A 27027-nucleotide genomic window follows, 5' to 3' on the forward strand; every position below is an offset into this window, starting at 1 on the left:
ACAGATGCCACCACAAGTTATCTCTCTATAGCTTGGGCAGTCTTTCCTTCAGCATGGCTTTGGTTGTAGGCCTACACACTCTATGTATGGTTTCTGACTTATAGTGTCACAACTCCAGGTCTTACATCAAGAAAAGGCTTTATTTCTCAGTATGTCTGTTCAGTCCCTGAATTTAATTTCCTTGCTGGCTTGGGTTATTTCTGGGCCACAGAACACATATTGGTCAGGTCTGTCTGATGCCACAAGTGGGTACAAGGCCACCACTGTGAAAATAACATAGCTCAACGTAAGGACAAAATACCCTGGGGAAATCAGTGTTACCACCAGAATGACCATGGAGATATGTGAGATGAGCTAAGATGAGTATCCACAGTACCACATACCAGCTCAGTAGAGGGCCATATCTAGGTTCAAATCCTACATGCACCTCTATAGCTGTGACCCTGGAGCAAGAGTCTTAATCTAACTCTGATTCATCTTCTGTGCCTATAAAGTGAGACAACTAACTGTACTTGCTCATAAAGCTACTACAAAGATTCATTGCGCTACCACACTACTGAAAAGGTTAGCAGCTCCTGGCATGTTAAACATCCACTATATATGCATATGTATTTTAGATACTTTCCCTCACCATTATAACTAGTATTGCAAACAAAAATAAAATAAAATAAAATAAAACCAAACAGCAGTTAGTTTCCAAAATAATTTCACTTTCTCTGTATTTCCTTAGAATCTCTGTCTGTGATTGGAATGCCTGGTCAGAGAACCAGCCATAGAAAAGCCCTTGTTTTTTTTTTTTGTTTTGTTTTGTTTTTGTTTTTTGCTAGATAGCTCTTAGTGGTGCTGGGCCAGTTACTACTGTCCCAGCAAGGGGGCTCAGTACTAGTGTAATCCAGGTGGAATAACACTTTTAAGGGCAAAGCTGTTGGCCTGGTAGACGCATCAGTGGGAGGGCCTCGTGGTACAAGATGTGTTTCTCTAAGGATCCCATTCCACCTCCATCACTGAATTGCTCACAACAACCTTATTCCTGATCCCTGCATTTTGCCATTTTTTGGGGGGCGGGGGGCTTGTTTTCTCCACCTTGAGACTTGTGCCAGCATCTCTGTCCCTTGGAGCTGCTAGGATTTCCCCCAGAACCCCTCCTACTTTCTTACATTGAGCAATGCTTGCTTCTTTGATACCCAGCTCTATTCAGAATTGCTCAGGGAATAGAACTGCACAGAGCCAAGTACCACAGCCCAAGAAGAACCAGCTTCCAGGCTACCGACAGGGCTCAAAGGGGAAGTCCACAGCACAGCAAAGTTAAGACTTTTTCTCAGGGGGTTAGGAAAAAAAACACACTCACACCTATTCTGATTGTTTCTCTCTTTATTCTCTCATGTTGAATCTGAATCCCTTTGATCTTCACAGTTATATATACCCAACAGAATCTTTCAGGCAATATAGGAGTTACATTTGAAGGTCACATTCCATTTCTTAAGTAAATGATAAAAAACAGTCATCCTGACAACTCACAAGCAATAAATCTAAATAACTTGTCGAAAGAGCAAAGAAGGAACATTATTTCTCAGTCAACTCCCTGATTGGTGAGCTGTAACATGCAGCTGCAAAGAAAGAACCATGGTTATCTATCTAGAGAGGTGTAGTGCATAACTGTTCTGCCTATAACCTTGAAGCACTGCCCCTAGAGATGCAGCAGGTAATTGCTCTATCTGCCTGTGACCTTGAAGTACATGTCCCTGGGGCATGGCCTTTTGGGGACCCTTAAGACCTGAGATGCACATACATTCTCTCTTCTCTACCTTGTGGTTTTGGATATGGGACTGACTCAGATGACTGGAACAGCGTTCCAGAATCCGAGACTATTCTGCTCTGTACAGTGAGTTTTTCCCCTTAATAAATTCCTTTGCCCTTTAAACGGACTCTGTGGATTTCTTGCTATAGAGAGGTATAGTCTTATAAAGGATTTTAAAGGAGTTATAAAACTAAACTACTGAGGAGTCTAAGAAAAATAAGGAAATTGTGTACTATATCCTATACTTCTGAGTGTAATAAACATTTTAAACTAATATTTTGTGATTAACAGTTGTAAAATGCAGGGCTTTCTCAAACTCTGAGTGTTTACATTGAGAGAAATGTGTCATAAATGCTCTGGTTCGGATTTAGGATTACCTTAAATCTTTTAATATAAGCTTACTCTGCACTCTCCAAGGCATAGTGACACAAAAAGCGTTTTAAATCTTAAAATATATTTTTCTGTCCTGTGTCAAACTTTAGACCCATAAAAAGGAAACTTGCAACTCTTCCTTGGGGCTATGAGGTCAGATTATTGTCTGTAGCCCTGGCCAGTTGGAAAATCTTTTCCTGCGGTATATCTGAACAAAAGCTGTTTTTGTTTCTAGACCTCAGTGAATTGCTCCCTGTCACCTGTGCAATTTCAGGACCCAACATAAAAACAGTTAGTTGGCTGAAGTTTGAGTCTTCAGGTTACATACCCATATTATAAAACTGAGGTTAGGAACTCAGTTAACAGAACAGAGTTAATCACTGTCCTAGGTTATCAGCCAAACCTAGCAAGAGACTGGCACAGCAATTACATTGCTCTGCACCTTTAACCTTGGTTCAGCAAATCAGACAGCTGGCTATTATGTCCTTGTAAACTGGACTGCTTTTCCTGGGAATAGTTTATCTTAAAAGCCATTAGCAAGGCTCCTGGTCTAATCCAAAGCTACTTTAAAGCTTTATATCAGCTAATAGTGTACAGCTATCTTGGCAGCTGAGGAAATTCAGCTATTTTTCTATGTCAACCTGAGCTGTGATCTAAAACAGCTCTTAGGGAAAATTTATAATCCTTTACTTGTGTAGTATTTCTTTGTATTCATTAAAACTCTGTATAAGCTAACATTATTGATATCAAATGCACAATACAGCTTAAGGAGGTGTCACCTTTTAGATAACCCACAGATAAAAATGCCCAGAAAATCGGAATGTATTAATGAGATAAACACACTACAATGCAGGTAGTGGGGGACCCCCCACATACATATACATTATATCAGATACCAGAGAAAAGTATGTAGCAGCAACAGTATGAAGGCACAGCATAAACAAAAGACATTCTGGAGTCTGTATTCTTGTAAGCCTTGCTTTAATGAGATATACCCATCAGAGAGTTTTTGTTCTGGTGGACTGACACCTTAACTTCAATTGCCAACTGCTGTTGCTCTGACACAGCCAATGGCTACCACCAGACAAGGCCCTATGCTCCTAAGGGAATGGTGTGGCCATTTCCTTTTGTTTGTAGAGCAGTAATTCCCACTGCCCTGATGATGAAGGATTTAAGTAAGGTGACATAGCTGATTAGATGTAAGTAAGGTCTCAGCTCTGGAACTGCTAGTGTTTCTGCTTGGGAGGCAGAATTAATAATGTCCTTAGATATGTGAGGCCAAGCTGAGGTTATCAACTCCCAAGGTGTAGTGACTTCTGAAACCTGGGATGGCAGCAAGGTTCAGAATTCTTGTCCTCTCATCCAATACTGGAAATGGGGAGCTGTGGGACCAGGGCAAAAGAATTCCTACTTCCTAGTACTCTGGGGTCCAGCAATTCACAAGGGCCCTGGGCGCTAGCAACAGCCTTGTCTTCAGTAGAGATATCTCCATATATCTGTGCCTATTTTTTCAGAGTCATTATTCAGTGTTATTCATGTAACACTGTGAACAGTGGTAGAATACTATCAAAGGCTTTGATGTACTAAATGATTAAAAATATGTTAGACTGCTATTCAATTAAAACATCATAATAACCCCCAAATCAAAAGAAAAAGACAAGTAAATTCAAACTCCATACTAAAACATTAGTTACAATGGGTTAAATAAAATGAAACAACAAACAAATCCACCTCCATGTTCAGAAAAACTATACTATGAAGGTTGAAAGTAGCAAGAGAGATTTTAGAGAGACATTAAAGAAATGAAAAATGAGTAAATAACAACCAGGCAGAACTAATATAGCGCACCAAGCTGATTATTGAAATATCTGATCTAGGTGCATGAAACTGAAGACACTCATTGGTGGGCACTGTTAACTACATCTCTGGGTACAGCACCACCTTCTCTTTGCACATACTTTAGGTCTCTCGGTGTGCTGCTTGTTAGATGTGCTCAGAGCACAAAATGTTACTCTCGGAAGTACCAAGGGGGTGTGCACTGGATAGGCTCTTCCTTCCAGATGCTCTTCAGCCGCTGGGCCCATGATGCCACCATCACTTTTATTTCTTCTTCTGATGAAGTGTCAATACCAAAACTGATCTGTGGGGCAAGGATCTTAAATCCACAGAAGTGTAATATGCCATGCTGAAGTCAGAAAGGAAAGAACTGGTCATAACCACACTCTGTGTACACACAGTTAAATTAGTAAAAAGGGGAAATGACATGAAGAATCCTTCAAAAAATTATGAAACAAATGCTACAAATTTACAACCCATTTCTGGATAGCTGGAGGATAGAGTGCTTCATAAGCAGAAGAACTTGGCTAATGAGTCCATCACTAAACATTACAGTTTTGATGGATTTGGCAAATTCTGCTACATTGAATGCTACGTACAGAGAAGTTATTTTAGCTATGATGTACTGCTATAGAAAGTTGTTGACCATTCTTGTTAATCAAAACAAATTTTAAACAGTATTTCTTGTATACCATTTATGTACAACAATAATAAACTAGTAAACATTTTTTATGTAAGGATCTATCTAGGCCATTAGGAAATAAATTACAAATAATTCTTTCTGGAGGTGTAGAGTAAGTGGACTTTAAATTTTTTTATATTGTTTACCTTTCTTCTACTATATGTTGTTATAAACTAGGTAAAGTACATGTTTCTAAAACAAGATTTAAGCTTAGTCAGTGACATGTATGAGAATGGGTAGCCTTCAGAGAAGGAAGCTCACCGGGTAATTGCCCTTCATGGAGGAGCACTAACCCACTAATTGTAATCATCTTTCAAAAGGAGCCTAGTTTCTCCCTAGAAACAGCACACTTGGTCTTCTGCACTATGCTCTTCAAAACTTACACCCTCATCCAAGAATTCTCTGTCAGGTGGAGTTAGAGGACAAAAAGCCTACATACATGTTATATTACTTTCTGCTAGACGACATGATTTTATTTATTGGAAATCAGCTCTTAAAAATCCACTATTGGGGGCTGGAGAAATAGTTCAGCAGTTAAGAGCACTTGATGCTCTTGCTGGTAGTCAGAGTTTGGTTACCAGCACCCACATGGCAATTCACAACTGTCTGTAACTCCAGTCCCAGAGACTCAAATACTCTCTTCTGCCCTCTGTGGGCACTGCACACATGTGATATATAGCATGCATGCAAGCAAAACACTCAAACACATAAAAACAAATCTTTTTTAAAAAATAATTTATGGGGCTGGTAAGATGTCTCAGTGGCTAAGGGCATAGGCTGCCAAGCCTGATGATCTAAGTTCGATTCTCAGGACCCCCATGGAGAGAACCAACTCCTGAAAGTTGTTCTCTAATCTCCATGTGGATGCTGTGGCATGGAGCCCCTGCTCTTCTCTGCCTCAATAAATAATGTAATTTTTAAAAATTAAATAAAAAATTTAAAACTAATTAACATCATTAGAAGAACTCAGCAAATGGACTGGGTGAAAGAGAGAGAGGGGGAAACCAGTAGCCTTCATAAATGCAGATTATTAAATTTAAAATGGTAACAGTGGGCTAGGGAGACAGCTCAGATGGTTTCATGCTTGCTGTGCAAGGATAAGGCCCTGAGTTCTGAACTCTAATCATAAAAAAGCTGGGTCTGTAACCCCAGTATATGTGGGGGGAGGGGCAAAGATAGGCAGATCCCAGGGCTCCCTGGCCATCCAGTCCAACCAAATTAGCAAGCACCAGGATCAGTGGGAGATGTGATCTCAAAAAATGAGGTGGAAAGTGATCAAGGAAGAAACTTGAAATTGACCTGTAGCATTCACACATGCATGCGTGGGCAAGTGCATACACACACACACACACACACACATCCATAACACACAGGAGAGCAAACAACAAAGGCAAGGAGTGAACTTAATTATATACTATCTATATAAAAGAAACTCTTACTGTTTTTGAAAAGATATAATAGAATAATTTCACTAACAGAGAGAGAGAAAGAGAGGGAGAGAGAGGAGAGAGCTAACAAATCAGTTAAAAAATGCCAACATCTTGCTGGGCAGTGGTGGCACACTGCTTTAATCCCGGCACTTGGGAGGCAGAGGCAGGCAGATCTCTGTGAGTTTGAGGCCCCCCTGGTCTATAGAGTGAGTTCCAGGATAGGCTCCAAAGCTACACAGAGAAACCCTATCTCGAAAAAACCAAAATAAATAAATAAAAAATGCCAACATCTCAATAGAAATGGGGTGTAAGAAATGTGAACCTAAAAAGAAAAGGGACAATTCCTAATTTTTATTTATTATTTTGAGGCAGGGACTCCTATATTTCAGGTGGGCCTCAAACTTGTGTAGCTAAAGATGACTTTGAACTTCTGATCCTCCTGCCTCCACCTCCCAAGTGGTGATTATGGGTATGTACTCTCACAACTAGCTTATAGGGAGCTGGAGCTCAAACTCAAGGCTTTGTGTATGCACTTGCTATACCACAGACTCATACCTGCATCTTCTGTCCATAATGTCTACATTCACAAACGCAATTACTCCAGCTATTAAGTACAAGCCTTCCTCGCACCTAGACAGGTAACCCTCCTCACCATATGAAAGAGCACATCCATTTCACTTCCCAGGTCTCCTAAGAGTCTTTGCTCTGAAGTCTGCCTCATGTTCTCTTTCCCATGTTCCATACACATGGACATCCTAGCCTGCTGGAACTCCCTCTGCCTTCGCCTTCCCCCTCAGTAGATGGTTATTCTTTAGCCATTCATCTTCCAGGGTGTTCAGAGGCCCAGGTGAAGCCATCCAGATCACAGGGTCTGTAGTACCTCTCACCAAGGCTAAGGTGGTGCTAGCTTCATAGAGCGTTGTAAGTTTGGGGAGGGCTCTCTAGGCCTTGGTGTTGCTCATCACTGGTACCCACACACCTGGTGCCACCTCAAGGCTATCACAATCCCCAGAAAGCATACAGTAGGCTAACCAGGTTTGGTTAACTTTGGGTCAAGCATTATTAAAAGTTGTATGTCTTTCCTTTTAGCCAGGCTTTAAACTGCTACCAATTAAAAAAATAAGATAAGGATAAAATATTATTTTCTCTATCTAGTTGGGAGTCAAAATGGTCTCTATCTAGTTGCGAGTCAAATGGAGTGTCAAGCTTACAAGGCATGTGTGTGTATAAGGTGCAGTAAGGAGGTGGGGGGTGTCCAGTGCACCAGCAAAGCAGAGAAGGCTCAAAGCCCCGTTTACCTGGAGTGGCCACAGGAAGTACCGGAAATCTCCACTGACTCCAGCTTTTGTGTACATCTCAGCTGTACCTCCCGTGGTTAAGGAAAGGAGGGCTAATTTACCCTGCAGGCAAGGGAGAAAGTAAATGCATCATGGGGCTGCCAGAAGAGGAAACAGTGCTCCTGGGACGTTGTACAGATAAGAAGGTCGGAAGGGAGTCTGAAGTCAGGTTCCTTCCAGGGTAGACAAATGTAATCTCCCCATGTCCCACAGTCCCATCTAAAGGTGACAGCTAATACCCTAACAGGGATGGGGACAGAGCAGGCAGCAAAGGGACAAGTGAATATAAAACTTCTGGAGGGAACTAGGTTTCAGAGACCCCGTGAGAATTGAACTACTGACCACAGGGCTGATGGGAGGTGAGTGAAGCTCACACAGGATGACTATGCAGTGAAGGTCAGTATCTTGGTTACTTGACTTATTTTCCTCATATACATTTAATTCTTGAAGCTTTTAGAATGCAAAGCCATTTGCTTAGTAGAAAGTCCTCTCAGTAAGACATTTACAGATACAATGCATGGTACCTACCAGGTTTTCCACACCCTCTCCTAAAATACAGGAGGTGTATGATTATCCCCCCACCCAGGGTGGGCATATGGAGCCCAAAAGTGTAAAATAGTGTAAAATCAGCCAGACTGTCACAGAGTCAGTACCCTGAGGTTGGGGCTGAAAATGGTACTGTCCATGTCATTACCCATTTCACTCTTGCCCAGTACTTAGCCCCATAGTTCCTTTTCCTTGTGTGTAGATTAGTGTAGATGCATATCCCCCATAATCAAAAAGCTCTGTGAATTTAAAAACGGATGCACTTATCATCCATGAAATGTGCTGTGCATACATTAAGTGCTTAATGAGTGCTTAATGAATATTTACTTACCTAACACAAAGATGCAAACTAGACATATAAGTTGATAGATTCCCTCCTCATCCCTTCCTCCCCTTCCTTTCACTGGAAGGATCTGTAGCAATCCTTATCCCCAGAGAACATACCTTGAGAAAACCAGAGTCATAAAAGCCTGGGATGTCAAAGGCAAACCCTTGGCACAGCACCCTATCCATCCAGCCTTTTAGGATTGCTGGAACGCTGAACCAGTATAGTGGGAACTGGGGATAGACAACAAGTAGAAACAAATTATGCTCTGTCTCAGGATTCATACTTTAGTCCCACTGACCTCTCCTTTCAGGGCACCCAGCAGGCAAAGATAGCCTATAGGATCTGCTCAGTGGGCACAACATGGGCACAGTGGGGCTAAAGGTAGAACTGACTATGGTGTAGTTGCTATTACAGTGATGGTCTCCCAATGACAGTTCCTTATGCTAGCCACAAAGTAGACAGTGAGGATGTGTGCTGCATAGTTTTATGTTAACTTGACACAAACTAAAGTCATCCGAGAGGAGGGAGCCCAATTAAGAAAATGCCTCCATAAGATCACGCTGCAGGCAAGCCTGTAGAGCATTTTCTTAATTAGTGATTGATGGGGGAGGGCTCAGTCCATTGTGGGTAGTGCCACCCCTGGGCTGGTGGTCCTGGGTTCTGTAAGGAAGCCAGCTGAGCAAGCCAGGAAGCAACACTCCATGGCCTGTGCATCATGTCCTGTCTCCATATTCTCACCCTATTTGAGTTTCTGTCCTGGCTTCCATCCATGGTGGCCTATGAATGTGGAAGTGTAAGTCAAATAAACCCTTTCCTCCCCAACTTGGCTTTTGGTCATGGTGTTTTATCACAGCAATAGTAACCCAAACTAAAACAGAGACTTTTGGTCAGTGAAGTCCTCGCGTGATGGAAATCTGGGGAGAACAGAGCACTCCAGAAGTGCTGCCATGACTGTTCTTGCTCAGAGGATTCAGGTGAGCAGAGCCTTATATACTCAGCCACAGTTCCTGTTGAGTCTGACTTGGATTTTCATCAGTGCTCCCACACTTACCTGACTGTCCATACTTCAGGCCCACGTTAACTGCACCCTGTCCATTGCTGGCAGGAGTGGTCCGACTGAGTTAGTACTTCTGGAAGTCAGTCTATGGGGCTAGTTCCTTCTGTAGTGGCTTCTCCTTCTTGGGATATATACACCAATCTGTGGTGTGTGTGTGTGTGTGTGTGTGTACGCGCGCACGCGCGCACGCGTGCATACACTAATGTGTATGTAGTAACTAGTGAGAGGTTGTCCTGTCAATGGTCAGGGCATTTAATGCAGGAGTTGGCCTAAACTGCCTTGATAAACAGTTGTGCAGAGAAAGCTGGTTCCCAGCTAGCTGGCATGTCTGGGACAGGGGCTTTGGGAGGATAAAAGCAGAAAGACTGGCATGATTCAGATGCTTTTGGGACTGTGGGCCAGTGGGTACATTCTTGATTCATACTGACTTAGGGAGTCAGAGGTTTGAGTAACATTGACTATAAGGGTCTCTTTATCAAAGTAGGAAAGTATTCTAACTAGGGTTATAACTAGGAAAGGTATTTCAAGTAACCATGTATATGTGCTAAAAAAAATCACTAGTTCCAAATGTAATGTTCAAGTGTTTGTTCATAGGATGAACCTACTCATTAATCTGAGGAAAAAACAAACCTGAAATATCACTAGATCAGCTTCTTGCACCTTTCTCTGCTCCTCAAGTATGTCACTGGTCAGAGCTGTCTTCTTGTAGGCTTCATAGGTCTCTATCCCATATCTGAAGACTTCAGGATTAGAGAGGGCACCTAGGAAGGAAGAATTCAATTTCTCAGTCCTAGGTGAGTATCCCCAGCTTGTCCCAGTTCCCAGTTCCCTTGTTACAATTCCTTCCAAAAAAAACCTGTGGTCTGACCTCATGAAAGTCTTGGGGATTTGCTGTGACCTGGCCAGAAGCTCAGCCTTGAGACCAGGCTAAGGATAGAGAAGCTGGGAGAACCACAATGACAGGTACTTGCTATCTGTCAGGAGCTGTGCTCTGCACTAGTCACTTTTCATATCTTCCTAACAACCCATGAGATCACTATAATTCCTGGTTTAGTAGAGAGGAAGCCAAGACTTGTGAGAAGCTAGGTACTTAGTGAGTGCCATATGAGTCCCAAGGAGCAGAAGTGGCCCTACAGGTAGGGTAGCCTACGACTTAGGTGTGACCTCCACTGCATAGCATCAAGCCTAGAGGTTGCAAACTTAAGATCTCTGAGAAGAATCTCAATGGAAAGTGGGTCAGTCCTTCAGTATTTTCATAACTGAAAAAAAATTGAGCATTTCTTTGCATTCTATTTTTCTGTGCTTTACAGGCACCCTTAGACCATAAGTACTATAGGAAAGAGGCTAGGATGTACTGGAGAGGTTATCAGATGGGGTATGGCCAACACTTTCCATGCAGGACAAATCCACCTAGGTCATTTGTACTTACAGTATTCCTTCAGTATCCAAGGGAACTGGTTCTGACACTTCCTGCACATAATAAAATTGGTGGGTGGATATAAAATAGTATAGTATTTGCTTGCACTTTTAATCTTATCACCTATATTTTGGTATGAATATGTATTAGTTTATTAGCTTAAAATTATGACTTCTTATCTTACTTTCTGTTTTCTTAGTCCCCGTGCTGCTGTTTATTAAGAGAAAATAGTATTGGCTTTGCACATGCTTATCAAGTTGTTGTGATATATCCCCAGCTTGAACTGGTGTATTAAATAAAGGGAGGAGGGGAGGTGGAGAGATGGCTCAGTGGTTGAAAGCACTTGGTGCTCTTGAAGAGGATCAGAATTTCAGCACCCACATAAGACAGGTCATAACCTTCTGTAACTCCAATTCCAGGAGTTCTGATACCCTTTTCCAGCCTCCTCGGGCACCTGCATGCGTGTGGTGTACATATAGGCAAGCAAGCAAACACACATACACATAAATATAAAAAGAAAGATCGTGATGAATATTACAGACTGTATCTGGAGGAGTACTCTACACAACAATAGACAATGAGCACCTTCAAATTAGGGGTATTAAATACTAGAAAAAATGAGGTGAAATTATTTGCTGATAGTTGTTCACAAGTCTGGAGAGCCCCATAGAATCAATTAAAGCATTACTAACAGTAAGAAAGAGCTGTATAGTGATGGTATATGCCCTTGATCCCAACACTTGGGAGACAGAGGCAGGTGGATCTCTGAGTTCAAGGCCAGCCTGGTTTACAGATCAAGTTCCAGTACAGCCAAGGCTTGTTACACAGTGAAACCCTGTCTCAAAACAAACAAACAAACAAAAAAAAACAAAAAAAGAAAGTTAGGGTTGGCTGAGTATACACCTATCAAAATCCATGTTAAAACATCTCAGTAAACCTGAGGGAAGAAAGGGAGAGGGAAGAGAAGGAGGGAATGCAGAGCAAATGAAAGGTTACATCATTCTCTTGGAGAGCAAGAGACAGCATCGCAGAAGGGGAATTCTTGCTAAGTTCACCTATATACTTAATGGAACTGCAGCAAAAATATCACCAGGTTTCTTTTTTTGATCTGGAATGCTGACTTAAAAGACTTTAACAATTACAAAAACTAGGAAGTGATACTGACCTAGATTGATAAGAATATTAAATTATAGATATAGATGTATAGATACATATACATATATATAATTTTGTGTGCTGACTCTCAGGAAACACTTCCCAGAAGATTTCACCTCAATGATGCTGGTTTCTTTTTAATTACTGCTAGTTTCTCAGCTCTAGCTGACAACATCAATTGTCCCAGTGTGGTGGTTTGAAAGAATTGGTCACCATAGGCTCATATATTTGAATGCTTAGTCATCAGTTGGTAGACTGAGAAAGATTAAGAGATGTAACCTTGTTGGAGGAAGTGTGTCATTGCGAGTGGACTTTGAGGTTTCAATATCCCACAACAGATCCAATGTCTTGCTTGCTGCCTACAGACCAGGATGTAACTCTGAGCTACTTCTCCAGTACCATGCCTGCCCCCATGCATGCCACCATGTTCCCTGCCATGATGATGTCAGACTAACCCTCTGAAACTGTAAGCAAGGCCCCAATTAAATGCTTTCTTTTATAAGAGTTGCCTTGGTGTCTCTTCACAGCAATAGAGCAGTGACTAAGACACCCAGTAAAGTAAAGGTTTCACTTCAATGGTACTGGTCTCTTGTTAATCATGGCTGAGTCTTCAGCTCCAGCTGACCAAAACTACAGAATCTTAATTCAAAATAGTAAATATGCAATGGCCCCAATAGTCTTTTAGCAACTCTCAGACTTCCCTCTGGAATTTCACAACCCAAGTCTCCATTGTCTGCATTTCTCTTAACATTCTTTTTTTCCAAGCTCCTACAGAACAGCTCACCAAGCTTCAACTACTCAATGGCTTTTCTCACCCAAAGTTCCAAAGTCCTTTCACAATCTTCCCCAAACAACATGGTTAGGTCTGTCACAGCAGTACCTCACTCCTGGTACTAAATTCTGCCTTAGTTAGGGTAACTACTGCTATGATGAAACACCATGACCAAAGCAACTTGGGGAGGAAAGGGTTTTTTTTGGGGGGGTTATACTTCCATATCACTCTTCAGCATTGGAGCAAATCAGGACAGGAACTCAAACAGGGCAGGAACTTGGAGCCAGGAGCTGATGCAGAGGCCATGGAGGGGTGCTGATCACTGGCTTCCTCCTTATGGCTTGCTCAGCTTGCTTTCTTATAGAACCCAGGATCACCAGTACAGGGGTGGCCCAACCCACACAGGCTGGGCCCTCCCCCTCAATCACTAATTAAGACAATGCCCTGCAGGCTTGCCTACTGCCTGATCTTACTGAAAATGTTCAAATCCTAGGAAGCTATTTCCCAGAATTAGTTTCATTGTGCTCAGGTTCCCAGGTACTTAGAAGCCATTGCAGCAATGATCCAAGTGGATCCAGCCACTGTCCTAGAACTGCAAGCCCAGATAAATCTCTCCTCAAGTTGGTTAAGTGTTCTGTGAGAGGTGAAGAAGCTGACTAACGCAACCCTCATACTTGCTTGCATAGCACAGATATCTCTGAAAATACAGAAAATGGGGCTGGAGAGGTAGCACATACTGTTTCTGTAGAGGACCCAGATTCAAATCCTAGCACCAATGTCCAGAGGCTCACAACTGCCTGTAACTCTAGCTCCAGGGTATCCAATGCTCACTTCTGGCCTCTGCAGACAACCATATGCATCTGCACCTACCCTCACATAGACATACACATAATTAAATAGAATAATCTTTCTTTTAAAAGAAACCTCACTATGTTGAGAGCAGAGGAATTGGGTTGCTGGGGGACAGGAATGACAGAGACTGGCACCATGGACTCTTGACTTGAGACTTGAGGCCACGGAACAACAGTTAGATATTGTTGACATTTTAAAAAATTATAAAATACGGGGGCTGGAGAGATGGCTCAGTGGTTAAGAGCACTGACTGCTCTTCCAGAAGTCCTGAGTTTAATTCCCAGCACTCACATGGCAGCTCACAACTGTCTGTAACTCCAATATCTGACACCTTACACAGACATACATGCAGGCAAAATACCAATGCATATAAAATAAAAAAATTATAAAACACAGAAAATTTTTAAGACACATGATTTAAGCCTAGACTCACTCACCAGTGATATCATTTCTTGTGGCTCTTGGCTCAAAGTTCATGGCATACAAGTCAGACACAGTGACTGTGCATCCCTGCTTGCTCAGTTCTTCAACAGCCACTTTCTTCAGGGACCCATTTAAGGACTTGGGTTCTTGGTGTGCATAGATGATGAGCACTTTCTTACCTGTACCAGGGGAAGAGATGTTTCCTTTAAAGAGCACATCTTTTTGTCAAAACTCAGTGAAGACTAGGGTGAAAGTGATGGATAGGTTTATCACTGCACTGAAACAAAGGAACCAGCAACCATTTAAATGGGTGATAAGATAATATTTTAGTACTATTGTAGTGTGCTGTAACTTGGGCTTACTAATGCAAATGGAGTAGCTCCTATTTTTTAAATGCTTGGGACCAGAAATGATTTGGAATTTGGCTTTTCAGACTTTGCAAAATTTGTATAGACTTTATAAGTCAAACACCCCAAACTTTAAAATTCAAAATTGTAAATGCTCATGAATCCAATCTTTTTGACTCTGGAGATATGGTAATCATGTGCTCAAAATTGTATGTTTGGATTGGGATAGTCAACCTTTACTCACAAATACAATGAACTAAACCATGTCTCCTTAGAAAACATACAACTAAAAATCTTTAAAAAGCCTGCTCAGTTTGGATAGCCTTTATGACAAGTTTTAGCCTTTCTCTATAACAGAAAACAAAACAAAACAAAAAATAAAAGGAATTAACCTTCTGTGACTGGTGTATTCTGCTTTCACCTCCCCCAGGTCCATGGACACCTGACATTTAAATAAAGTAGGATGAAGCAGACCCTGGTGTCTTGAGGGAGACAGAGCCATGTGGAACCTCTTTTGGTGGTAACATTGAGATAAGAAGATTCTAAGAGCAGGCCATGAAGGCACTGCTTCTGTCATAAATAAGCATAAGGACCTGAATTTGGATCCTAGCACCCACCCAAGGGTGTCAGCACATGTCTGTAACACTAGTACTTAGTAGGGGGTAGGTAGAGATAAGAGAATACTGGGAGCTCAGAGGCTAGCCAGTCTAGGTCAATCAGGGTGCTGCAGATTCCATTACAGACCCTGTATTTAAAAAATAAGGTTGAGGGGCCTGAAGAGATGGCTCAGAGGAGCTCTTCCAGAGGACCTGGGTTCAGTTCTCAACACCTACATTGGCAGTTCACAATCATCTGTAACTGTAGTTGCAGAAGATCCAATGCCCTCTTCTGACCTCTGTGGATGCAAGACATGCATGTGGTACACAGACATACATGCAAACACTCATGTACATAAAAGAGAATTTTAAAAATCAGGTGGAGAATGAGTGAGGAAGATATTCAGTGTCAACCTTTGGCCTTCTCATGCACACACACACACACGGAAGTGCACCTGCATATGCATGTGTGCTTGTATACACACACGCGCGCGCGCGCGCGCACACACACACACACACACACACACACACACACACACACACACAGGAGCATGCATAGTAAAACTCGTGTGTGTACGGGTGCATGTCAATGTAAGTACACCTACGTTATAGAGGCCAGAGGTCTGTGTCAGGTGTCTTCTTCAGTGGCTTTCTACCTTATTTTTTGAGATAGTCTCTCATTGAACTGATTTGGCTAGAGTGGCTGGACAGAGAGCTCCAGGAATGCCTCTATCTGCATGCTGGGTTACAGATGAGTGCTCCTGTGCCTAGGTTTTGTGTGTGTGTTAGGAATTTGAACTCAGGTCTCATGTGTGTTTGGCAAGCACTTTACTGGCAATCTCTCTGGCACTAAGATGTTAAACTCTTGGTTTGAACTTTCTAGTCTAGGACCCTGAATAGAAAACACATGTTAGTTTGAAGCAAACAGTTTCAGGGCATTCATCTGAGTGTAAAGGTTGAATTCCATGTGTTGGGTTACTTACTAGGTTTTATTTCACTTTCTAATGCTACAGTGCTATAAAGGAACTGTACTTTAAAGGCTTGCCAAGAGGATGGATATAAATGAAATACCTACATCACTGTTTCTCAATTAGGGGCAGCATTACCAGTCACGGGCACTGCTGTCAAAGGTGGGGATGTTTCTAATTGTCATAACTGGTGGTGGAAGGGGTGCTTCTGGCATCTAATGGGCACAGCCCAGAGACAGTGCTAAATACACTATAAGATGGCACCTGTAAAACTGATCCCGTCTCAAATCAGTAGTACCAAGGGTGAAAAATCCAAAGCCAGGTAAAGGGACAGAATATAGCTCAGTAGAGTACTTTTCTGGCATGTACAAACAAACAAATATTGTAAAAGCAAAGGAAAAACCCAAATCTATACCATAACATGTACAATAAGGTAAATCTACATGTTTAAAGTGAAAGAATTACAATGTTATATATTACTGAGTAAAAAATAATGAGTTGTAAAATTACGTATGTGTCTCTGATGTGTTCATGTATATAATAAACACACACAGGAGCACTGGAGGTGGGCTCAGTGATAGAACATGTGCTTCTGGTGCATGTGGTGCTGAGTTTGGTCCCCACTACTACAGAAGGAGGGGAACGGTAAAGATGGAATCAAACCTTGGTCTAAAATAGAAGCCCATTTCCTCAGTTCCCCTTTTTGGGGAACTTTTTGTCCCAAGGATGGTTTCTGGACAATGACAGGATAGCCGTGCATCCCACTCTTTCTGGAGGAGGTTGAAATGGAAAAGGTAAAAATACAAAAGAAAATAATTACATGCAGTGATGTCATAAACCAAGAAGGTTCATATATGCATCTAGGTTGCTTAGGATTTTTAATAACAAATGATAGAATTTCTGGCTAAATGTCTTAGATCCCCATAACAGGTCATTACCTGCCATGCTGGAGGGGATGGATTCTCTGATTTGGAAGAGTAGCCCAAAGTTTCAGAACTGTCTCTCTTCTTGGTGACTGCAACACTCTGGAAGAGGAGGAATGGAAGATAGGGCTGAGGTCAGGATACCAAGTGTAGGCCTCACAGTGGCTGCTTCACAAACACATCTGAACACAGGCTTCTCAGAGGGCGAGGCAGCCTCTGGAGAAGTGGGCTCCTGGTATAAACCACATACAGTGCCAAACCAGCGCTTTTCTGTGTTTTCTGGAAGGACTTGAACTTTCCATGCAGGCAGCTGTAGAAGAACTCCTGGGAAATGAACCACAGATAAAAATTTGAGTGGTGGCTCCTCAGCCAGCCTTCCTGCACCCCAAGATTTCCCTTTTAGCTAGTGGGGCTGATAAGATGAAGGGTACTGAGGAAGTCAAGGGGGTGGTGTCAGTATGCATTACTGGGCCTTTTTCTCAACTATAAATAAGGCCAGTTGGGTGCTTCAGTCTTCCATCTAGAGTTACAGGGTGGCCCAGAGAAGTAAGAAAGATGGCACATATAGATGGTGGCTATAATGTAATAGGATTCTAGGGGGACCTTGGGTGGAAATCAGTGGTAGGACATGTGCTTAGCATATGCAAGGCCTGGAGTTTAATCTCCAGCACCTTCCTCTTCAGCAAAAGATTTTGGATAAAATGTTCTCCCTAATGGGCTGTAGAGACAAGGAGGCTTGTGTCGTCACTCTCTTGGCTGGCCATCTCCAAAACAACTTTCTGGAGGGAGGATGTCTTGGTTTGATGGTTTGCATTTGGTGATGCTGTTTGGAAAGGTTGGGGGTGCAGCCCTGCTGGAGGAGTAAACACTGGGGCAGGCTTTGGGTTAGATCACTGCCCCACTCCTGGTTCATGCACTTTGCGTCCTGCTTGTGACTGTAGATGTGAACTCTCAGGCCCCTGCTGCTGTCATCATGCCTGCTGCTTGCTGTCATGTTCCCTTGTCATCCTAGACTCTTAATCCCCTGAAGCCATGGGCCACAATAGACTCTGTTCTTCGAGTCACCTTGATCGTGGTGTTTTGTCACAGTGGCAGAAAAGTAACTAATATACAATATTTCCTGATATTGACAGGAAAAAACAAAACACTCAGATAAAAGGGAAAAACCAAACAGTCCAACTCAGAAATGGGTAAAGACTTGACCAGACTTTACCCCAAAGTTACATAAATGAGCTTTAAGCATGTGGAAAGGCATATTAGTCATTAGGGAAATATTATGGCTAAAATCAAATAGCAAGACTTGGTGGCAGGTAAAGAGACTGTTTCAGTGTTGGTAAGGTGTAAATGGTGCAGCTTCTATGGAAGGCAACTGAGAGGCTCCTTAAAAATTAAACAGGAAATCACTATGTTCTTCTCTAGTTTCACTTCTGATTATCTGCTCAAAAGAATCAAAAGTAGGATCTGAACAGGGCTTGGGGTATGGTAGAATATGCCAGTAATCCTGGATCAGGAGTTCAAGATCATCCTCGACCAGTGGAAATTGCTGGTGATGATGGCAGCAGTGATACCCTGAAGAAACACTTTACTGGGATGAAAGGTGTTTGCCACATTCAATAGAAAACCAATCAGTGTTACCATGCTCATATTACATGCTACAGGACTGGTGGGAGGATGGATTTATTTGTTCAAGGACAGCCTTGAGGAAAATGGAGGTGATTTCTCTGTCTTAAAACTTCGTTTGGTGATAGTGGTCGCATGCTAGGTGCTGAGGGCTTTTGGAAGGTACCAAGGGTTATGATGGGTCAGTGGGTGGAAAGCTCCATGCTGGATGACATCTTCCCCAGGGTACAGTCTGACCTTTTCCAAGTCAGAATTGACCTTGACCTCCTGGGAAGTCAGTGCCAAGTATTTTCTTTTCTGATGAGTACTATTTGCAAGTTAAATTCTTGTGAGCTGAGGGTGCTAAGGGTGCCCCTCCTTATAATGCCTTGTGGAAAGGATGGTCCTTAAGACTAGCAGAGGGGTTAGAGAAGGAGGTCAAAGTTCCTCCCAGGGTTCACACTGCATGTTTACAGAGCAGATCAAAAGCTTCATCTCTGGCAGAGCACTAATCAGGTGACTTTCTCATATCTCAGAGTCACTAAACATGACATGGACACCACAAGTCCACATTTCCTCTGTCTGTCCCGTTACAGAAAGTGTGTCAGAACAGAGACAGAATAAATGGTGGTATGGAGCCAGCCATGCAAAAACCTGGAGCAAGAGAGAAGTCCAGGCAGGCAGGCAGGCCGGCAATCAAGTAAGGACCCAGTAAGAACTGAGCTGGAGAGTTCCAGAAACAGCAAGAAAGGTTATTTAGTTGGGCTGTGGTTTGAAGTGAGTGGTCGGGGATGCAGCCAAGGAGCTGGATGGGGAATAACCAAGTAAACAGGGCAGGGTAAAGATTTTTTTTTTTTTTTTTTTTTTGGTTTTTCGAGACAGGGTTTCTCTGTGTAGCTTTGCGCCTTTCCTGGAACTCACTTGGTAGCCCAGGCTGGCCTCGAACTCACAGAGATCCGCCTGGCTCTGCCTCCCGAGTGCTGGGATTAAAGGCGTGTGTCACCACCGCCCGGCAGGGTAAAGATTTTATCCTAAGATTAACCAAGACCTTAGGCAGAGAGCCCCATGGCCTGATCCACGTTTTCAGAGGTTCCCAAAGCCACTGCAGATGAACAAAATACATACTGAGATTCCCCAAGTGAGGGACCAGAGCCGCCTTAGTTGAGACTTGGACTGCAGCACCCCAGACACGCTGTTCTCTCTCTGCAGCTCCCCTTGCTGCACCATCCCTAGCTGTACCGTCAGCCCAGTTTCCACATTTACAGTAAATGGAGGGCGGGTGTGTGCATCAGAGTTTAATTTCCTCTTACTCAACTCTCCTAGAGTAAGAAATGGGAAGAAACATAGAGAAGTCTCCTGACACAGGCTCTTCACCCTCAGGCATAGAGATGAATTAATAGCTCTCCTTTGGCGGAAACTGCAAGTTAACCAGGTGTTTTGTTTCTGCTGTTGTTGTTTTGTTTTTGGTGGGAGACTGTGGTTGTTAACCAACAAGACACATGAAATGAGCTCTGATATTTAGAGGTAAATATAATTTTTTTTGGGGGGGGGGTTTCGAGACAGGGTTTCTCTGTGTAGCTTTGCGCCTTTCCTGGGACTCACTTGGTAGCCCAGGCTGGCCTCGAACTCACAGAAATCCGCCTGCCTCTGCCTCCCGAGTGCTGGGATTAAAGGCGTGCGCCACCACCGCCCGGCCAAAATATAATTTTCTTAACACCCAGCAGCTATTTTGATTTTTCATTGTATCATTTACTGTGCCTCTTTCTTCTACACAGGCAGGCTCTATGTTGGTCATTTGAACAGCTAACATGTCATCCTGTAGCGACATCATTGCCTGCCTGCTTTCTGTGATCACTTAGGTTACCACCACCACCACCACCCCCCCCCCCGCACCCCCCATCTGTATTTCACTCTACTAGAGGTTTCTATGATTCACACAAGTTCATTTTTCTATATCCCTGACTGAGATTTCCAGAGATGAGAGGTTGCTGAAACCAATAATTTCACATTAATAGTTACAGAAGCTGATATTTCTTTTGAGCCAGTCCTTGAAGGCAGAGTGAACCTCAGCTGCTTGAAGGCACCAGGGTAAGGGAAGGCACCGGTGTAGAAACTCGGCTCTGGGCTCCTCTTTGACTTTTACCCTTTGGTAATAAATATGCTCTCTAACAAGTGGGCTGACAAAATGCAACCGTTTGTATTAAGCAGAACCTGGGCCTAATGTGGTAACGTGGGCTGAAATTTTAAGAAAGGCTCAAGGTGCGAGGAACCTCCGGGACACGGGTCCACGGTCTAATTTGCCAGCTAAAACCCAGAAGGGGCCTCTTCTGTCCGGCATTCCCCCAATCCCCAAGGTCGCTTGCAGGAAGGACGTAGGATGTGCGCGCCCCAGGGAAAGCAGTGAACTGACTCTCACCTCGGCCTTCAGCAGGGAGCACTGCGCACTGTGACACCGCCAGATTCCTGGGCTTGAATGCCTAAAGCTTGCCTGCAGACACCACGGCTGCGCACTGGGACCCAGGGCTGCTTCCCCCGTTGGGCTCCGCCCCTCGCCCCGCCCTCACACTGTCCTCTGGCGGCCTGTGAGCAATAGCCCACCCACAACTCGGGCCTGTCAGTGTGGGATCGCTGGACTTCAGTCTTCCCTCCCCAAGTCTCCCTGTCTTGTTACCGCCCCGCGCTGGCTGGGCTCCCGTGGTCGTGGGCAGGACGGGTTTGGCTCCTTGCTGAGGGAGACTGGCAAGAAGCCTGTACTGGGAGAAGGGTAGAGGCGCCCTCCTGCCTTGTACTTTATCACACACAGCCACTGCATATATCCGGGTAAACAGAACAAAACGCCCACAGCGTAGTACTAGGCAATCAAAAAAGGAATGGGCCTTGAATACACCCAGCTCCAGTCCGCAGGGCATTTCCCAAAGAGCGGCCAGTCCCCCAAAGTTATTTACTTCATGATTCCTGAAAGAGCAAATTACAGGAATGGGGAATCAGAATAGTGGTTGCCAAGATTTAGGAGGGGAAATGCCTGCGACTATAAGAACAATCTTTGTGTTGAGGGGCGCATTCTTTGCTGTCCTATCCATGACGCATGGTAAGACCCTTGCCAGATGTCATCACTGAGGGAAACTGTGAAGAGGATCTATAGGTCCAAAATAGTTAATTAAAACTAAATGCTACAAGGCCAAGGACCTCCCTTAGAAGGTGGAAAGTCTTGGAACCAGTGCTGTAGCTGGCGAAGCTGGAGAAGGGAGCTGTTGGTTAGTGTAGGTGAATGTCTGTTTCCAGGCTGCTGTGGTTTGTGCTGCTGCCAGCCCATCTGTGATTTCGACCTCCCCAAGGCCCCTTCCCAAGCCCTTTGCTTTAATTCCTAGTGTCCTGCAATGGCCCTTTTCAAATAGATCAGAAACTGCATATGATGGTGCTAGCCTGTTATCCCAGGTATACTAGGAAGCTGAAACAGGAGAGTTACAAGTTCAAGGCCAGCCTGTACTAAGGAGACCTTGTCTCCAAAAAAAAAAAAAAAAGCAAGTAAACAACAACAACAAAATAACAACACAGAAAAAAGTTTCCATCTGTTTTGGGTTTGGGTTTTTTGTTTGTTTGGTGTGTGTGTGTGTGTTGGCTTTCTGGTTCCTACTCATAGTGACATCTTTCCAGTTCGAGGAGTGGTGGTGTGATCTCTCTGCTACCATTTTCCTTGTATCCAGAGGTGGGCACTTTTACTTCACTCCCCAGCACGGTCAGGGCTGCCTGTGAACCCCGACCTGGAGATAGTCTTCATTTGTAACAGAGCTGCAGGTATCCGGTGCCTCAGAACCTGTGGGCTCATGTATGACCGGAGTACAGCAGCATCAGTGACAAGAACTCTGGGCTGGGCAAGCTGCTCTCCACTGGGGACTAGAAGCTGAATGGTATTCTCTGGTGTTTATAATCGTGTGAGCTGAGTTGAACAGTAGGACAGTTCACCTGGAGCATCTTAAATGGAGTAACAGCTTTCCACCGATGTGCTATTGGGTTAGTTACAGCAAATAAGACTGACATTGCATGCTGAGCTCCAGGTGCAGGCCATGCTCTCAAAATGAGGTCAGATAGCACTGGTAACAAACATTGCTTCAAGGGACTTCCAGTTTATCACTTGTGTCACTTTAATGTTGAAGAAACATACAAGAACAATTAGGTATAGCAGGCAAGGAGGCAGAAAAACCTTCAGAACCTTCCTCAACGCCACCTCCACATATTTTATTTCAGAATAACTGAACACTGTGCAGCTACTTTAAAGATGGCCACACTAGTCAGGCTGCCTCTGACAGAGTTGTTGTTTGGGTTTATTCACCCCAATACCTGGCTCAGGTTTGTTTTTTATTAATAAGACCTCCTAACAATTCATGCTACATCTGGTGCCCAACGTTTGTGGTACAAATTCTCGAAAAAAGCTACTTGCCTATGGCCTTGCGGACCCCAGCTCAGACCCGAGCTACACGTTGCCGGTTGTGGTGATGCATGTTGGTAGGATTTGCTGAAGGAAGCAGAGGCAGGAGGATCCGGAGTTTGAGGCCGGCCTAGGAGGCTTGCTAAGGAGATTCATGCTACACAGGTCCTCTACAAGAGCAAGTGCTTTAACCCCTGAGCTGTCTCTCCAGCTCCTGTTTTGGACTCTTGATGATGTCTGTCCTTTGTTAATCTCTCCCCAGTTAGTGGACCTCCCAGTTTGTATTCCTCTTGGTTTGGAGGCTCTTTTGAGCTGTTTAGGTTCTGTTGAACCATATGGGATGGTATCTGTTACTTTTCTAGCTGTTACAATCATATACATGACAAGAAGAAATATAATGGAGTGGGGCTCACAGTTTAAGAAAGGATATGAAGTAACTAGTCACATTGTATCCACAGTTATGAGGCAGATAGATGACAGGAAATGGGGCTAGGATATACACTCTCAAGGCCAACCCCTACTGACCAACTTCCTTCAGCAAGGTTTCCCTTCCTAAAGTTTTCACATGCCTTCAACACCAAGTGATAAACATTTGAGCCTATGGGAAAATTTTCACATTCAAACCTCAACAGGGCTTTTATGATGTTGGAGTTCTGTTATTTGGGCTATTGCCATATGACAAGAAAGGCTGAAGTGAGTTGTAGTCTTCTGGGGCTCTTCTGAGCCATTTGAGTTTTATTGAATCCAAACACAGAGAACACAGAGAAACAAAGATGTTGAGGACATACCGATTATAATTTTATAACCGTAAAAAAGCATAGCAATAATCTAATAGGAATTTTTTAGTCTTAGTTTCCAGGGTTAACATTTTAATGTGGCAGACATTTGCTACTTTCCACATTAATATTTAGCAGCACCAGACACAAATAATTCCATCAGGAAGGAAGCTGATAATTAACATTTCAATTAGTTAACATGTTAGTTAGTTCTGGTTAAAGTGAAATCCTCAAATAACCAGTTTTTCTTTGGATCCAAATTCAACGGTTAACTGTCAATTTCCTGCATTCTGAAAGGAGAAGTATTGGCTCCAGACTTCCAAGACCAAGTTCCCAGAACAAGGAGATTTATTTGCCCCAGGGGGTCAGAGGGCAGGGATAAGGGACAAAGACAGGACTAGAGAGAAGGAGAAGGGAACAAGGGAAAGGGGGCAGTGGTATTTGTCCCTGAGGACAAAAGACTGCCTCTGGGTAGAGAGGAGAAAGATGCGGCCTGTCGGAAAATGACAGTTTGTAAAGGTACAAGGGGAAACCCTGTGTTAGGATGGGTATTTAATTTTAACTATGCGTGTTACTTAGGTGAGCCAAAGGGGCCTATTGATTGCTGGACTTCAGTACTAATAGCTGTACCTTGGTAGTCAGCCTCAGGAGGAGGAAGTGGCCAAATAACGGAACAGATCTTGGGGGCTAGTACAGGAAAGTAATCCAACAGTTTTCAGCAAGGCTGAGGGAATTGGGGAGAAGGGCAAGGCCTGCCAGAGCCACATGCTCAGAGTGGGGCTAGGATCCCTTCAAGAACTATTAACAACTAACAGTTAACTGGGACTTTGTTGTTTGGTTTTTTTAGGAATATTTTTTATTCTTTTGTATGTGAGTGCAGATGCATGTTCATGTACAGCCAGAGGTCAACATTAAGTGTCTTCTTCAATATGCCCCACCTTATATTTTGAGATAGGTTTCTCAATGAACAATGAACTTGGAATGCATTGACCTCAGGTAGGCTGGGGCTATTCTGTCCTACCCCTCTCCAGTCCTGGAATTACAAGTGAGTGCCACTACAATGCCAGCATCACTCTTAGGTCCTCATGCTTACACAGTAACCCAGCCAGGTCTACATAGTAAGACTGTCTCTAAAATACCTAAATAATAATTGAATTACACCCCCAAACTCTGACCTTACATCAGTACCTAAGATGTATATAAGGGGTCAGTGGACAATATGATTAGTATTTAAATATTTATTTTTATTTTATATGTATGAGTGCTTATCCTGCATGTATGTAGGTACACCACGTGTGTGCTTGGTACATGCAGAGGCCAGAAGATCCCCTGGAACTAGAGCTGCAGATGGTTGTAAATCATCATGTGGTTGTCGAGAATTGAACCTGGGTCCTCTGGAAAAGCTGCCAGTGCTCTTACCTGCTGAGCCATGTCTCCAGTCCAGGATGGTTAATCTTGATTGTCAGTTTGCTTGGATCTGAAATCAACTGAAAGACACCTCTGAACAGATCTGTGAGAACATTTCCAGGAAGAATTAACTGAGGAGAGAAGACTCTTCTCCAGACCGGGTGGCACTTTCCACCCAGCACTTCCCACAGCAGCCCAGAAGTAAAGAGGTCCAAGGAAAAGACAGTGGCGCTTGCTTGAGTGTGCTCATCCCTTTAATGTTGCTGCTGCCAGCACCTTCCCTGACGTCCAGAGATTCTCCAGGGATTTCAGAGGCTTTCAGTGTCAGATTGGGTCTGTTGAGCTGCTAGCCTCGAGGACTGAGCAGTGACTGGGTTCTCAGTGTTTTCACTGTGTAGACAATAATCTTTGGATTACTTCCGCTCTATTGTGTAAACTCATTAAATAAACCCCGTTATAACTGTAGGTTCTGTTCCTTTGGAAAACCCTGCCTAATAAACTGGACCTCTTTGTTCCTCTTTCTAGTAGCCACATAGGGTTGATCTCCTTTCCCTGCTTTGCATTGTTGCCTATCTCCTTCATTGGCCTGTTGAGGACGGATGCTTGAGCCTAGCTTGTTAGGGAAGCTAGGCTTAGACCTTGACCCTAAGAACTCCAGTAACAAACTGAGCATGTGACTGACTGACTAAGGTTGTGTCTGTTATTTGTGTCCCCTACCCCCCACTCCACCCTACACACACACTGAGCCAGACTTCCTGATCCAAGAGACCTGAAGGTAGCTATCATTTTGCTTTTTCACCCTCTCTCCCAGTTTTGTTTGTAAAGTTTCCCTTTAAAGTCAGATTAAGGCCTGCCTCAGGAGTCAGTGTGGTAAAACCAAGACTTACCCCTTGTAACCAATGAGCCCCTCCCCCTTGCGCAGGCACACCCTGTCCCTTACACTGTCCTGGGAACTTCATAGCAAGAGAACTCAGGGAAGAATTAAAACTATGCCCCTCTTCCGAAGAAGATACCCTTTCCTTCACTAGGTGGCACCATTTGTTACATGTCCTCTTGCCTATGTCTGAACTGCCCCAAGCAACCCAAACTAGGGTGATTTAGTTATGATTCCTTGACCTTCAGTAAGTAATTCCAAGGGCTCACTTTTGATTTGACCTGCAGAATATTTATGTCCCCTAACTGCTTGCTACATGCATATCTGATCTTCAGTGTAAGCCTGGGCTGATGAGGCTGAACTTCTCAGTTACAGCCTGGCTGTGGTGGTATTGTGTTCCCCAAAATATTGTGCACCCTAATAAACTTATCTGGGGTCAGAGAACAGAGCAGCCACTAGATACAGAGGCTAGAAAATGGTGGCACTCACACCTTTAATCCTAGCCTTCTGGAGGCATGGATCTCTGTGAGTTCAAAGCCACACTGGAAACAGCCAGGCATGGTGACTCACGCCTTTAATCCCAGGAAGTGATGTCAGAAAGCAGGAAGGTATATAAGGCGTGAAAACCAGAAACTAGAGCTGGTTAAGCTTTCAGGCTTTTGAGAAGCAGTTCAGCTGAGATCCATTCAGATGAGGACTCAGAAGCTTCCAGTCTGAGGAAATAGGATCAGCTGAGGAATTGGCCAGGTGAGGTTAGCTGCAGCCTGTTCTGTCTCTCTGATCTTCCAGCATTTACCCCAATACCTGGCCTTGGGTTTGATTTTATTAATAAGAACTTTTAAGATTCGTGCTACACCTGGCCAGCTCCATTGTCTGGCCTGACATGGAACCCTGATGGTCTTATCAGGCCATTTACATAAAGAAATGATCAGGGAAGGTCCAACCAAAACTATATAATGGTCTGTCTACTGGATGGAATGACAAAAGCCATTATAGAACTCCTTCCTTTGTTAAGTCACTGAAAACCCTGCTCTCTTTCAGTCTAGGCTAGCTGCAACCAGATATACATATCTGGATCCTGAGAGTCTGAGGGTGCCAACCCATTC

At 43.6% G+C, this 27027-nt stretch overlaps 2 protein-coding genes across 4 annotated transcripts in view; one reads left to right on the plus strand and one right to left on the minus strand.

Moving 5' to 3' along the window:
- The window catches only part of LOC131911230 (serpin B6), a 91967-nt gene that overhangs the window by 30897 nt on the left and 34043 nt on the right, over positions 1-27027 (plus strand). The window lies entirely within an intron of this gene.
- On the minus strand, positions 1354-20986 carry Nqo2 (N-ribosyldihydronicotinamide:quinone dehydrogenase 2). Of its 2 annotated transcripts, XM_059263213.1 has the most exons (8): positions 20855-20966; positions 17090-17163; positions 16855-16941; positions 14020-14184; positions 10017-10147; positions 8446-8559; positions 7417-7518; positions 1354-4355 (listed from the first exon to the last, which is right to left on the minus strand). In XM_059263213.1, the coding sequence occupies exons 3-8, from the start codon at positions 16859-16861 to the stop codon at positions 4179-4181; spliced, it is 696 nt and encodes a 231-aa protein (XP_059119196.1). In that variant the 5' UTR covers positions 16862-16941; positions 17090-17163; positions 20855-20966; the 3' UTR covers positions 1354-4178. The 2 variants fall into 2 exon arrangements, with proteins under 2 accessions (XP_059119196.1, XP_059119195.1); XM_059263212.1 differs by lacking the exon at positions 17090-17163 and having other exon boundaries at positions 20855-20986.

This window comes from Peromyscus eremicus, chromosome 5 (assembly GCF_949786415.1).
Source record: "Peromyscus eremicus chromosome 5, PerEre_H2_v1, whole genome shotgun sequence".
Classification (NCBI taxonomy): Eukaryota; Metazoa; Chordata; class Mammalia; order Rodentia; family Cricetidae; genus Peromyscus; species Peromyscus eremicus.

What these genes read in the sequence shown, in the direction of transcription:
- Nqo2 (XM_059263212.1), bottom strand. An exon ending in ATGACTCTGGTTTTCTCAAG is followed by an intron (nt 7,519 to 8,445) that starts GTATGTTCTCTG and finishes CCTTGCCTGCAG; the next exon opens with GGTAAATTAGCCCTCCTTTC. An exon ending in ACTTCCTGTGGCCACTCCAG is followed by an intron (nt 4,356 to 7,416) that starts GTAAACGGGGCT and finishes TTCTGACTTCAG; the next exon opens with CATGGCATATTACACTTCTG.